The following is a 16008-nucleotide window of genomic DNA, read 5'->3' as shown; positions in this document are numbered from 1 at the left end:
TCAGAGATAGCCAATTCTACAAAAACAGAGTGATTGTATATGAGAGATTGAGAGAGAAGACTATGAAGATATTGAAGATGAATACTATGTGATGTATTTCCATTCAAAGATGGTGTATTCCTTTGCTTTCTTTGTTCCATTGATGGATTTTGTGAAGATATTGAAGAATATGATTGATTCTATCAAATCCGTGGGAGATCTACATGATGCTGTATGAAGATTTGTTGTGTCTGGTGTTCTTTTCTTCATTGTGATCATATGAAACATGATAAACAAGCTAAACAAGCTTGTTGATGTTACAAGATAGATTTTCTTGCAAGAGAACTCCCTTTTCCTTGGTGTTCCTCTCAGGGCTCCATCAATTAGATACTACGTTGCATTTTCCTAATTTTTCCATACATCTCCTGCAATAGGATGGCTGAATTTCAATAATTTCATGCAACACAACTAATCCATAGGGGCAAAATGACCTTGTTAACTTCAATGTTGGTCTCCAACCAATTGCAAATATTCAAAAATGCACATGAACACTTCAGCCTACCAAACCCTAAAATTGACGACGACCATTTCAGTCCAATTTCATAGAGCATTCACCTAGACCAATGTCCTGCTGTAACTAGCCTTCCTTCTCACATAGGGTGATAAGTAACCTGATTAAGCATTATTTACAGCAATTAACAAATTCACAAAATTGAAAAGCACACTTTATCATATAATCTTGGACATTAGACACCTTGTTGGCCCCAAAACTGACACCCCTTTCAGTATTTATTTAGCTTAATTGAAAAAGAAGTCGATGTACAATGGGATTCTCCCAATCCCTTTCAGTATTCCAACTCCTCTTGATGTCCAAAATAACAAGCAAGTCTTCAATCTGATTTGCCCCTTGATTCAAGCAATCAATTGGCCTTCACCCACTTCGACGAAGATGAAAAATGCCCAAACTCATTGATTTGGGGGTCCCTCCACTTGAATCTAACTAAAAACAACTTCAGCCCAGTTGAATCTGTTAGCCTGCTCTATTTTCATTCTCAGTTTGTCATCTCCTGGTTGTGAGCTCCTATCAAAGTCTGGCAGGAGACAGAGGAGCTCTGTCAGCTTTGTATCTGCTGTTTGTGTCTGCATTCCTTTTCCGGGTGTCACACAGCCCAAAATGGGCCTTTTGGTGTGCAGTTGGCCCATATTTGGGCAGGTCGGCCAGATCTGGCCAGGTCGGCCAGTTTTTCTGGCCTGGGGCTATTTATAGCAGCCCCCCAGTCATTCTCAGCACATTCTTCTGCAGGTTCAGCACGCTCTCCCTCCTCTCCCACTCCGGCATTGGTGCTGCCATTGCTTTCAGTCTGTTCAGGTGCCCTCACTAACGCTCCGGGCTGCGTGCAGGGACTGATCAGTCCATTTCAGTGTATTCAGCATTCATTTCAGTCAGTGCAGATTTTCTTCCTTCATTCCCTGCTTTCTCTCTCCCCTCCTCTGTGTTCGTGTTCTTCCGTTGCGCACTCTCACAGAATCCAAGTCTTGGAGATTCCAATTTCTAGCACGCTTCCAGAGGATGTTGCTAAACCCTAAAGGCTAATTTCTACTGCAAATTAGAGTTTATAGTAGAGAAATCTGAAATTTCTCAGCCTTTGGTGATCTCAATGCTGTAATCTTAGAAGCAAGTTTGTAGAAAGGCTAGGAGATGAGAGCGAATGCTGAGGAGAGAGAAAATTCATGCTTTCTTCGCAAAGAACTGAAAAAAATCTATCATTTATTGCTGTTGCCCTGTCTCAACGGCTTGTAAATGCAAAGAACTGAAGAAAATCAATCATTTACTGTTGTTGCCCTACCTCAACAACCTATAGATGTTGTCACCTGCTATTGATTGGTCCTCTCCTGCCCCTGGCTGCCTTAGAAGGTTCTCCAATGGCTGCAAATCAGACCAGTAGCATCTCCTCCCTCTCTCTTGCAAGCTAAATATACTAAAATGCCTCTCCAACCTCTAAAGACGTTTTTCGGACAAGTGGCAGCCTTTCCAAATGGTTTTTCTAGCATTATCCATAGTTAAATATTAATTTTCAGTCTTTAAATACTAAAAATTAATCTAATAATAATTTCGGTGCCCTGAAAAATAATCTAACTAGCCAACAATTAAATTGGCTAGAGAACTTCCATTCCCGAGTGTCTCTGCACCATCTTTGACCATCAGATTGGCGTTAGGTATCATTAAACGTCACTTCCCTAATGTCACCAATTGACACGTATGGCCAAATGAATAACCTAGGCCAACAACTCACACGAGATACTACCAAGTTGTGCGGCATAACTCATAGCAACTTTTGCCTTTGACATCCCGTGATTTCCTCCAATCCCGGGCTTGTAAATTTACTCAGTCCAGTTACACCTGACATGTGCAACATTTTCTTAACCACGTGATTAAAAATTAATCCACATGTTAAGTGAGGTTTCAAAAATACATGTCCTCATGACACCTGCATAGTTTCCATGCAATCCCACGCTATTGTTCTCACAAATAGAGGGATTTCTTACAATGAAACTGAGAGAAAATCACCTTCTTTACAACAAAGTTGTCTAAAAAGTGCGCTAGGCTTAAGATCTCAAAGGAAAAAAGAGACTCTTAGTCTGGTGCTGTAATAACCTATTTTGCTAAAGTTTGGTCAAAAACAACATACATTGTTGTAAATGGAGTTACTACCCAATGGATTCTCATGCCGGGAGGAGAAGATTGGTTGCTTTCATAACTCCATACAAGTTGTCAACTCAAGTTCCATGCAAAAGTGCAATTTTCGCAATAAAAAAGAGAAGAATGGCTGCCTTCAAACTTGGGTTTCTTGAAAATGTGTGAGAGAGAGAGAGAGAGACACACACCTGAAATAGCCAATATTAGTTTTCTAAATGAGTAATCAGCTCCTCCCTAATCGAATCCCATTTTTTTCCCTAATCAAATCCCATTTTTTAGTAAGTAATTATTGACCCTTGGACTAGCACTAATTAATTAATTAATTAATGCCTAGTCTCTAATGTCACCACTGACATTAGTAACCAATAAATTGGTCTAGGCCCAAATCTAACATCAGGTACCACCTAGTACTTGTCACACAGTATAACTTATTACAACTTTTGCCTTCCGCATCAATTGATATTTCAGGGGCTTGGATCCCACACTTTGAAATAATTGAATTACACCTCACATGTGCAAGTCACATTTGCACATTTGATTAACCTTGAATAAAATACTAAGCAAAGTGATAAAATTCCACGTCCTCGTGACAAACCACCCCCTTGAAATCTTTGCAATCATCCTTGATTGCACTACATTGTGCCAAAGGAAAAGCATATTGCACTAGAATTTCCACAAGGCATCACAATCACAACATTAGCCACTGTTTGTCCAACCATGCCATATGTCCCAAACCTACTAAAATTTTCCAACCAGCATATATATAACATGAATCTGAAAAACAGTCCAGGTTTGTCGCTAGAAACCCATTGGATGCATCCATAACTCATGTTTCTCAACTATTCTGACTCCACAACCATAGTAAAGCATATTCTCACCATAAACTATGGCTGAAATTGTCAATGGCATTTACTAACATGCTGTTGTCCATAGAACCAGCTATAAACCATTGAAAATTAAGCATAATCTGATCATAAACTGATCACAAATTGGTGCAAATGTGACCACAAACTCGTTGCAAAAACTATCAACAATCAATGCAAAACTAATCCCAAAAGTGAGCATAAACAGTTCTCAAATTGATTAAAAACTAAACTAAAACTTATCAGATTTTGATCTTAAAACTGAGGCAAAAACTCACACCCAAACTGATCCCAAACTGATGCAAAAGCATAGTCCCAGAGCTGCGGTAACAACTATACTTATTTGCATATATCTCACAATGACTATGATACTGAGTAGTGACCCCATGGCAGACATACTATCAACACAATACCTTGGATGCATATTGAACACATCCAAGACCACTGCATACGAGAGTTGTTCCACAACTGGAGGAGTGGAAGTGCTACCTCCCCCTTGAGGATCAAGCAATACTCCGAACCCCTACTTTGTTGAAGCTAACTAAGCATGAACTAACGTCAGCTTTAACTGAAAGGCATCTAGGTGAAGCAACAACAACTGAGAATAGTCAGCCAAGTCATCCTCTTCCATCCATTTTGCATCTATTAGTGAAACAATGTTGAAGCTTCACCAAGAAGCATATCAAAACTTTACCACTAACTTTACTTGCCTCGAAACCTCCACTAGATTGTAAGTCTTTCTTCCCTCTAAGCATTGTGAAACTTTATACTTTCACGTTATTGCAATTTCAACTTAACTAATATGCAACATTGCATCCAGTTGACTAGCCCCTGATGTGTATCTGACATACTAGGAGCATCAAATGCATAAGGAAATATTCTTGTTTGCATACTTTGAACCATTGCAATGTGACTGTGCATGGGAATTTACATACTACCAGTCATACCAATATACATTTTCCCATACATTGCATGTATTACTAATAGCATTTTTCCTCATGACCAACATTATAAGAAGCATTTGCATGACCAACACTAGTACCATGAGTCCCAAACACAATGGGCTGCATATATACATTGCTAAACTTGCCACTTTATGCCGCAGCATCATGCCAACATTGTTATACAAGGGTTCAAAAAGCATCTGGTATCCAAGCAATGAAGCCATGAACCAGCCTTCCTTCTCAATTAGGGTGGCAAATAACCTAATTAAGCACTTAATTACATCAATTAAAAAATTCACAAAACTGAAATGTAGACTTTACCATACAATCTTGGACATTGCATAGCCTCTTGGCCTTAAGAATGGCATCCCTTGTGGTATTTCTTTAACTTTTATTGCAAACAAATAAAGTACGACTAAGATCCTTTGATCTCCTCAGCTAATCCAACTATCTTTTATTGTCAAAACTAACCAACAAGCCTCCAAACCTATTTAGCCCTTGGTTTGCTTGGGTTTTGGCCTTCGCCCTGCTCCTTGAAAGACAAATTCAGCCCCAAATCTAATTTTGGCTAGCTAGCCTCTTAAATCTCCTTGAAATTCCTCAATTTAAACTGTCAGAATTCAAGTCATAGACCCTCAATTTTGAGCACACATCTTGAGGCAGCTGTCAAAATCCTAATTTCTGCTCTAAATTAAGGAGCAGGGATTGGTTGAAATCTCTTCCTCTGATGGCTCAAACCGCTGGAAAATGCTAAGATAACTTGAGAAATGGCTACGGGATGAGAGAGAACGCTATAGGAAGAGAAATTTCAAAGTTTCATCATGAGAAACGCTGAAAAGCTACTATTACCTCGCTCAAACAGCCATGGAAACTATCAGCTGTAACTTAGGACCACCAAAAAGATAGTTGCCTCCTCCTGTATGCTATCATCTACACCAAAAGGACCGTGAGTTACTATCACCTGCTCCTGGAGGGCTCCAAACTACTATCACATACTATAAGACTAATCCTTGGTAGCTGAAATCACATTAGTAACCTCTCCTTGTTCTCTAACAACCTTCTTCACTCTCACAATGGTTGAAATAGACTTCTACCAACCCCTAAAAACGTTTCTCCCACTTGTATGGGCAAGTTTTGCCAAGTGGCAATCTTCTAATCTCATTTTCTAGCATTATTTAGTTTGCTTAATTAATTTTAAAAATTAATTTAATAATTATTCTAGTACTCAAAAATTTAATTTTACCAACCAATAATTAAATTGGCTAGGCTAATTTGTCTTCCAAGTATCCCTAAGCACTTATTGACCCTTAGACTAGCATTAATTAATTAATTAATGCCTAGTCTCTAATGTCACCACTAACATTAGTGGCCAATAAATTGGTCTAGGCTCACATCTGACATCGCGTACCAACTAGTATCTGTTAGGCATAACTTATTACAACTTTTGCCTTTGATACCAATTGCTATTTCAAAGTCTTGGACCCAACACTGTGAAACAATTGAATTACACCTCACACGTACATGTCACATTTGCATATTTGAATAACCTTTAATCAAATCCTAAGCAAACTAATAAAATTTCACGTTCTCATGATAGAAACCCCCAACCTTAGCCTATTTTATCCAACAAGTATAGGTGATTCTAGCTTCTTGAAATCCTTGCAAGGGTGTTCCTTTTTACCTCACTAGTAGCACTCACCCTTCTTTTTTTTCTACATGTCACCTCTCTCTCAAGTAATGGGCAAATTTGATATTTGAGCTTGTAACCCATTTGCAACACCATCAAATGTAAAGGCAATTTGTAAAAAACAATATCCACAAGATGGGCTTTGAGAAAAGCTAATTGCATACTTTAAAATTAATCCTAGAATTGTTTTACTTGAAGAATAAATGATTGAATTGTATCAATCGCCTCAAACCAGATATTCTACAATTGGCTATAAAGCATAATAGTTGTCATGGTTGACAAAGTCTTATATATAAACTAGAGCTTCTAGGACACCTCTAGAGCATAGTTACACAAAACGGCCTTTTGGGCTACCCAAATGGAAACGTTTTGACCTGGAAACATTTTGGTCCCAAAATGTGTTTTGGGGCAATCGTTTAAAATAAGCAAGGTAAAACTCCTAGTTTTGTGACAAGCTGCTCATTTTGCCTTTCTCACTCAGATTTCGACTTGTTTCATTTGCTCTCCACTCTCTTTCTCAATTGATCACTCTCCCTACCTATTCTTTACTTCCGCCCTTTCACATCTACCGCCATCTACAGCCTTGAAACCCTACATCCCTCATCTCTTAACTGCCCAATACTTTTTCTTTCCTATCCATACTATTTGCAGCACTTATCCCTCAGTTTTGGAGTTGTTTTTTAGTGTTTGCAACAAGCAATCCCTCTCCTCTCTTCATCCTTTGTTGTCCACGCTCTTGTTTTCCCTAGCTTTGCTGTTGGTATCATCTATTTCCAGCGAGGAACAACCATAGTGAAGGATACATCCTGGAGTACACCATGGTGAAAGATACATTTTGGAAAGGGCCCAAGAGGGAAATCCTAAAACAATATACGACAGTCACTTTTGCACAAACCAAGCTTTCATCATCGCACTCCAAGTTAGGTATTTGAGCCCTTTAAGCTTGTCGCCAATGTTGCGACAAGGAGGAGCCATTTAGATGGCATGGGTGGAAGATAATCATGGTTTTAGAGAGAGTACATAGGCCGCTTTTGATTGAAATTTAATAAGCCCAAAATCAAGAATTTTACAATTCAAGCAAGAGAAAACAATTCAAATGAGAAACAAGAGAGAGGAACATGATATTAAGTGGATGTGATAACCAAAGGCATGAGAATTGACAAGTATGAACCTTCCCTTCAATGTGAAAATCAAGTTGAAATGTAAAAAAAATGAAAAAATGGATACAATTGCATTTAAAATGAAAACATCAAATATAGATGAAAAACAATGGCTAACTAAATAAAACGTGGAGTAGAAAAAGCATAAAGTGCAAAACTGAAAACATAAAGAAAACAAGCCGCCCAACAGCCATATGTTGTTGCCCAACTGTCCAATATGCACACATGCCAACCAAATCAAGAGGGCAATAGAACACAGTTTGACACAATTACAAAGAGCAATCGAAACCTAAAACAGCAGTCAAAAACATGGGACAGCACCAAAACCAAGACGCTTGGGGTCTAATGCCCAGCCAAAATGATGTTACAATGCACCTAGACACCGCCCATATACACATGCTCATACACAAAGCATGCGATGGGGTAGGCTAAGGGGGATGACATGATCAAGGGAGCCTGCACGAGAAGGATTGTAGGAGCACAAGAGAGGGATTGTGGGAGAGGCGAGAAGCGAGAAGCGTGTGCAACCACCTACATATTGTGGTAGCAAGATTGTGCCTTTTGGAATGGGCAAAAAAATTTATTTCTTTCCATTGCAAAGGCTACTAAGGACATTTTTCCCAAAAGTATAGCTATTTGTATTGATGTGGCAATCTTATTAAGTCGGACTTATTTAATTAATGAAGTGACAATTGACAAAAGCAATAGCTGATTTAAAAAAGAACAAACACAAGAGTATGGGCTGAAAATTCATGCCGATTGCATGAAATCCAAAGATCAATAAAGAACAGGCTGTTTGGTGACCTATAATCATCATCATGGAGATAATCCTAGTGGCATTCAACTTTTGCATCTTCTTCTATTCATGTCAAGTTGCAAGGAGCAATGACCAAGTATCCCCATGTACTAGAGAGCACAAAGTGTTTGCAGCTTGATCAAGGTGAAAACTATTCGAGGTGGATCAATGTCCTGGATAGGACAGTTACGTGACCTTGTGGAATCAAATTGTACAAATCCCTATTTTAGTGTTGTAATAAAGATTTACGAATCTCTCTTACCTTTCTTGGGTTCTCTTTTCTTCTGTTGAGTTGTGCATTACGAGTGCAAGTCTTATGGGTATAGAGTAATGAAAGCAAAAAGATAAAAACTGCTATAAACACAACTAACTAAACAAAACAACAAGAATACATGAACTTGGAAATAATGAACATGAAAAACAAGATCCATATGCCAAGGCACAAGAGTGTGTACAAAGACACCGATTGTAAGCAACCAACAAACTACTCCTTAAATAGGTAGAAATGATATAAAATAAAAAGCAAGACAACCAACTTGAATATGACCAAAAATACAAATCGGCCTGCATCAATTGTGCATCTCCTTGGAAATGAATGCACTCTAAATATGAAACCCCCACCTATGAATGTACATCGCTTACAATCAATTCTCATATGGGGGACTTTGACAGTCTTGCTGAAGGCACAGAATCCATGGTCATAGTATGCTTTTTGAGGAGTTGTTTGTGACAAACACAAAGATCCAACTATTTCCACTTTCTACAATCAAGGTTAAATTGTGATCGAAGTTGTCTTCAATATTAGGAGTCATGGCCTAGAGCTGAAGTCTTTAAGAGTATTTTCGATGGTACATTATGGTACCTCAAACATCTTCTTCAAGTATCAGTTGTCATTTTTCTCATACTATTGATGTCAAAGTTGGGACGTGGTGAGGAACCCAGAGGCTTATATACCTACCATCATTGAATAATTTGCTATACTGATCATCTAATCTGATAGAGGGTGTTAGTGGCATACATTTCATGAGTGTTGGGCTCTTGAGTCTTTACTAGAATTGTTTTTATTTGCTTTTATGGGCAATTGGGTGACTTACTTAGGGCTAGTCCATTCATCTCGAGCCTCATCCAATAGCTTATAAACTCCATTCCTCCTCCACTCTTGAGGTATTTGGTCAAATCCACTTGTAGAGGAGGAGAGTGGAGGTATAGCTGAAATGGAACATTTCAGTGGTCAAACATTGCGCAGTTACCCTGATTGGGGGCATTATCCAAAGCTGAGACCGTTGCAGTCCAGGAGAAGTAGCTGCACTTTAATAGATTTTATTAGGGTGAATCAGCACAAGGCCGCCGGCGCACGCAACATCCGTCCAGCATAGACATTTATGGCGAGGTATGCACAAGGAAGTCAACAGACAACACTTTTGGATACCGTTTAAGGGCGCATGATGCCAAAGCTCTGAGAAAAAGTCAGGCCACCTCCCCATAGAGACATCATAACATCTCGAGACTAAATGGAAAGGCAAGTAAATGAAGATCTCTGAAAACGTCGGACTCGTGACATTCAAAATGGCACACAGCATGGAAATTTGAGACCAATAAACACAAACCACAGATCAAGAACGAATTTCTAACTAAGAGAAAGGGAAGGCTTGGCAGTACCCGGGCGTCGGAAGGAGCTGCGACGAAGAGGAGCCGGCCACGCCTGGGCCTCTGGTTATTGTTGTCGGTGTTGTCGTCGTCGTCGTCGACGACGATGCTGCAACTAAGGGTGGAGAGGCCAACGCCTGCTGCTAGAGGGCAGCACTTCTCAACACTTGAGCTGCCATCGCTGCGGAAAGCAAGATGGAAGAAGTATAAATGGAAGTATCTAAGGGGACCGAACAGACCTGTGGTCACGAGAATCTCTGTCTCTCTCCCCCTCGTCTCTCTGATGTACTGGGCTCTCCACACCTACGCCGCGCACACTGTGACACTGAAAGTTAATTCCTCTCACTTAGGCCGGTTACACACCGGGCTATGGACGGACAGGAGGTGCAAGCTGTCCATTACTTTGTTTAGACACTAGACTGCGCCCAAGAATCCTACGAAAAAGGAGGTTGGCCCATTGGTAATGAATGGGGGTGAGACGGCATTGGTGGGGGTTCAATTCCTGTTGGTCTTGTAGGCCACTTTTTGGAGAAAGGTGTTGTCGTCTTGTACATTGGACGTGCCTGAATTTCGGGACGGGGAAGATCCACCGCCCAGAAGTATCCGCCACCTACAAAAATTGGGCCCAATGGCCTTTTGACACGTAGGGCAGCGGACGCCTCTTTTTCCACCCTGCATCCGTCCACAGCCCGGTGTGTATCCGGCCTTACTTGAGTCGTGCTTCACAAGAATCTGTCTCTCTCTGTCCCTCGTCTCTCCGCTCCTTGTCTCTCCAATATACTGGGTTCTCCACACCCAGGCCGCGCACACTATCACACTATGTAAGGAAAGTCCTCTTAGTTACCTAAGTCCCTTCGTGCAGCCAGTGGCTATTGGCTATACATATTGCACATCCTAAGCTATGCTTTGTGCTAGGGAAGAGCATGTTTTAAAATGCATGTTTCACACATAGGTATCATTTTTTATTTTTTAAGCCCGCACATAACTTGCTACCACTTGAAAGCCCAAAAGCCCTCTGGAACATAGTTACTTCTTGCAACTAATGTGGTACTAATAGTGGCTCCTTAACTCCTCTTCCAAGGAGTTATGGCCTAGCATGGCTTTGTCAATGCACTCAGGTGCATTTACACACGAATGCCAAGGTTGTATGCAATCTTTGCAGGGCAAACGGCAAAGAACTCAAGACATGCTAAAAGGACAACAAGTGACTCCACGAGATTACAAGCTCGCGCTGCAAAAGAACGATGTCAACACAGTAAAGGTCAATCATGCGTTGAAAACTAACCAAGAGAAGCACAATGCTTCATGCAGAGACAAGGCACATGATGGTGCTAGGATCCACAATGTTGTGGTACCTCTACCCCTTGACAAGGTACTCCAGTGTTGTGCAACACTACTAACCGCTAGGGTTTATCTATATTTCATGGGAGGATCTGTTGGTGGTTTGAAAATGTGCACTAGGGTAAGACGAACTTGGTTTAGTTCAAGTTTGTTGTTGGATAAGGATTCTATTTGGCTCTTTTGGGATCCAAAGTTGAACAAGATTGGGTTCTTGCCTTTGCTATGTGGGTTATAAGGACAACTTGGTCTACGTGTTCCCATGGTCTTCTTGGTCCTCGCTTGATGGTGTGTTGGCCCATGAATGCCCAATCTAGATTGAATTTGCTTATCCACCTCCCTTGTTGGTTGATGAAGTATCTACCATGGCTTCAACATTGAGCAAGGTCCTTTATTCTTCCACTCTTGTCACTTCTTGGGGCTTGCTCAAATCCATTAGCCATGCATGCATAATGTGGGATCGTTGCAATGAGCTTCCATAGTTTCTCTAGCTCCAAGTACTTGGGGGAATGGAACTTCTTCTTAGTGGTTAAGTTCTTTGCTTTTCCCGATGCTTGCTATCACTATAGGGCAAGCATGCATTTTGCTCATAACTATCCCCTCAAGATGGTAGGTCCTTGAAACTCTCAGATACAACCATCCAAGGGTGTGTAGGATCAAATGGTGGTCGAAACTATTACTTAGAAGATAGATAAGCAGGCAGAGGAAACTCCCTCTAAAAGTGATAATGTGTTGCAGGAAAATGCGTTGCTTGAAAACAAAGGCAATGAGCCAAGTGGGTAATCTCCCCCTTGAAACATGTAGGCCACCCCACAAAGTTCTCAATCAGGTGGATAGGGCAAGAAGGAGATGGCCTCTCAGAGCTCGAAGCAAGCAAATAAGGAGAATATTAACGCACATTATTCTAAAGGTAAATGTAAGATTAAGAAGAACAATAAGAAGCCTTCACACAAATAGTTGGCTAAAACACCCCTTGTGGATTAAAATTTATATGCACCCATTAAAAATAATGAATTGCTTACTGAAGTGGCTTAGATGTGATGAGAAATTATCTCTCTCTCCTAAGCTCAAATTTTGCTCATGGAATGTTCGTGGCTTTTCTTTTAACATCAAGAAATAGGTAATGTTTGGGTTTGTTAAGAGGCAACCTCATTTTTCTGAACTTCAAGAAATCAAAATGGGCACTAAGTGTTGCAAGGCTTTTGAAGTTCTTGGGTATACAACTCTATCTAATGTGGTTGCTAGAGGTAAAGGTGGCTCAATGCTTCTAATTAAAGATGAGCTCAAGGTGGTCTTAATGTTCACATTGGGAGTGGGAAGTAGTGTTATTATGAAGGTTATTGTGTCCAATGAGGAGCTAGTAGTCTACTATGTATATGCTTCTAATTGTTTTGGGATCACCACTAAACATTGTACTTCTTATAGCAACACAATTGAATGGTCTGAATATAGTCATTGTCGGTGATTGGAACATGACAATGAGGGGTGGGGATCTCTTTCATGGGAATGGCTCTATGTTAGGAGAAGAGAGAGAAGCATGGCAATCATTTGCTTCAACATGTGAGCTTGAGGATTTAGGTATTGTTGCATGTGATGGGAAGCCTCTTGATTTTACTTGGCATAATCAACATGTGGGTGGCACATGGAGAGCTACTAGGGAATAGGTATTATGCTACATTGTGTGCATGGTGGATCAACAATGGCACTAGGTATAGAGTCATGCAAGATGTTGTGGTATTAGACCATGTTCCCATTCTGTTTCTTTTAAAGTCATTCACTGCACTGGCACTTTAAGAGGTCCTCCCCCCTTCAGGATGAATATCTATTTTCTTGACAATAAGGAGTTTGTATTTTGCTTCAAAAAAGCTTGGAATGATGCAAGGGATTTCTCCCTATCCCAAGTTTCGAGGTGGTTTAAGTGTCAACATGCTATAACTAAAGTGACTAAGACTCATGGGAAGCATAGGACCATGGTAAGGAGGAAGTCTCTAGAGGCAACATGCAGAGCCACATTTGCAGCACTTTCTATTCTTGATAATGCTCCACAAGACTTCGTAATGCATACGTGTCTCTATGATCTAGATGATCTCATGAAGAGCTACAATGAGGAGCAAGTTAAAGCTGCCAAGATACAACTCAGGGTTTAATGGGAAATTTACAGGGATGGTCCCAATGAATTCTATTTTCCAAGGTTGAAGACCAAGTAGAAAAAGGAGTCTAGTGGAAAATAATGAGGGCAAGCTAGTGTATAACATAGTACAAAATTTTAGAGATCATTTGGCTACTATAGTTGGGAAAGAACGTGAAGATATACCCAATTACAATGCAAGGCTTCAAGAAAAATTTTCTAGGATATTTGTAGCTATTCCCATCAACTAGGCTCTCCTCCTTGAGACACCATTCTCTCTAGAGGAGATCAAAGAAGCTGTTTCATCTTCAAAGCTGGCAAATCTCCTCGTGCTAATGGTCCCCCTCCCAAAGTATTCCAAAAGCTTTGGCATGTTTATGGTCATGACATGGTTGCCGTTCTTAACCATTTGAGAGATACAGGAGGTATGTCTGTTGAAATGAATATCGGGGGTGATCAAGCTAATTCTAAAATCCTAGGACCACTCCAAAGTTTCAAATTGTAGAGCCCTTTCAAGGTTAAACTTTGCACGTAAGGCACTAGCTAAGGCTTTGGCCTTTAGGGTCAAAAACCTCTTCTCTATCCAAAGCAATATGGTTTTGTTTAGGGTAGATGCATACATGGTGCAATGTTGAATTTGATATTCTCTATGGATTTGGCACTTAGCAACAAGACTGATTTTGTGTTGATTAACATGGACTAGGACAAGGCCTATGACTATGTCAATTGGGTTTTTATTTTGGTAATCCTCAATGCCATGAAATTTGGCTAGGTGTTTATCAAGATGGTGAGATCTCTTTTTAAGGATGCCTCTACTACTGTTAACATCAATGGGCAGTCCACTATCCCATTTGCTTTGAGAAGATCCATAAGGCAAGGGTGTCCCCTTGCACCCTTGTTTTTTGCTTTGATCACGGATTCACTCCTCAGAAGGATTGACGAATGCTTGCAAGATGGTTCTATTTGACGGTTTCCTCTTCCATGTGGCTCTCAAAGTGATGTACAATCCTTTGCAGATGATAAGGCTTCAGTTTTTGAAGCTCTCGGTCTTTTATGTCCAAACTTCTAGAGGTATATGCTGAATTTTCTGAGCTGTCCTCTTCCAAAGTAAACAATGCTAAGCCAAAGCTTTTTCTTCTGGTCCTAGAAGGACCCTGAACCCTAGATTTTAAACCTTGGTTTCAAAGTGATTAAGCATGGAGAGTTGACCAAATACATAGGTGACCCTATTGGGGTTGGTGTTACCCTAAAACAATGGTTTCATTGTTTTTTCTTGCAAATTCCAAGCTAAGTTGTAGGGCTAGTTGGATGCTCTCTTTTTCTTAAGAATAGGAAAGGTGACCATCATCAAGAATATTTTGGCTTCTTTGATAGTTTACCTCGGTTCTCACCTACCTTTCCATCCCACTTCTTGGATGGAGCTCAAGAAAATCATTAGAGAGTTTATATGGGTTAGGCAGGACAAGAAGATGCCAGCTCAAATCAATTGGGAACTATTAAGAGAAGATAAGGCATTTGGAGGTACTAGTCTAGGGCCTTAATCTCTCAAAATTCAAGCTTTAATTATGTCTTTGCTTTAAAGAATGGGCAATGATTAGCCCTAGATGAAGATTTTGCAACATTGGATTTCCTCTTCAAATTTTTTTGGAATGGCTTGGGAAAAGACAGGTTTGGTAAGACACCCACTACAATCAAAGGTAGCACATGCCATGGTCTCTATGTGGCAAAAATTGACCAATAACTTGACTTGGAAATCTAGGGGTGAGAGAAGGGGTGATTCTTCCCTTGTAAGGAGCATTTGGTTGTCTCCTTTCACCCTTGACCTCAAAGCAGCTCTTATACACAGGTCACCTAAGTTGGCCAAGTCTATGCATAGGAAAGTATTATCAATTGGATTGATGTATGGGATACTAGTAATGAATGATGGTGATCTCCATCAAGTTCAGTCTAAGTGATAGGGAAGCCACTTGGTTTGGGGACATTCTACAGTTGAAGAAAGATAAATGGCCAACTTCGCTTGCCATGCTTATTAACTCCCTACTAAAAGATGTTTATGTTCCTACTGTGGTAAAAGTAGCACTGGCACTCCCAATCAATCAGAGATTACAAGGAGGCTTCACTGGCAATTCTGTTGTATGTTCTATAGAAGTAGAAGAAAGAATTTCCCTTTTCTAAGCTACCAACCTGGAAAAGAAGAGCTACTCCTTAATATTAACTTCTTTAAGTGGAGGTTGTTCCTTAAAAAGCTACTCCTTCGTGATGCACTCGCCATGAGACTTCACACTTTTCCCTTTATGCTTGCTTTGTGGGGATACAAATGAAACAGTGAAACATCTTTTCTCGGATTGTGCTAGAGTATCAACCTTTTGGAAGTTTGTTAGAAAGTGGTTAACTCAAGCAAACGTAAGAAATGATTTTGGCATTTCAATTGCCTTCTTTGAGGATCAAGGGAGCTTGGATGAATCCTCTTAGGGGCTAATCACTCTATTGACAGGGATAGTTCTTAGGTTTATCTAGTCACTCAAGTATATGTTGGTTTTCAAGAGCTTGCATAAATATTCCCCTCAATTTAGCCCTAAGAATCTTAGAAAGGAGATTCTTACTGTTTTGAGTCCAATGAGGAGTTCTCATTGGCTAATCAAATTGTTTATCAAGAAGTTGACAAGCATGGCCTAGGCCCTTCTACATCTAAAAGATGTTGTAAAATTTTTTACTTTTAATATTAAAATCACGCATTAAAAAAAAACACTTGCTACCACTTCACTTAG

The 16008-nt window shown here is 40.1% G+C and overlaps 1 protein-coding gene across 1 annotated transcript in view; it reads right to left on the bottom strand.

The window, feature by feature from the left end:
- LOC148025237 (uncharacterized) overlaps positions 1–16008 on the bottom strand; it is a 113530-nt gene that overhangs the window by 48565 nt on the left and 48957 nt on the right. The window contains exon 4 of the mRNA XM_087693666.1: positions 9787–10077. Within this exon, the coding sequence (XP_087549792.1) occupies positions 9787–10077 (291 nt within the window). The remainder of the gene's footprint in view (positions 1–9786; positions 10078–16008) is intronic.

Source organism: Lygodium microphyllum, chromosome 15, assembly GCF_053477565.2.
Source record: "Lygodium microphyllum isolate KBCC chromosome 15, Lygodium_microphyllum_v1.1.10, whole genome shotgun sequence".
In the NCBI taxonomy this organism is placed as follows: domain Eukaryota; kingdom Viridiplantae; phylum Streptophyta; class Polypodiopsida; order Schizaeales; family Lygodiaceae; genus Lygodium; species Lygodium microphyllum.
This window is presented reverse-complemented; position numbering and strand designations above follow the sequence as displayed.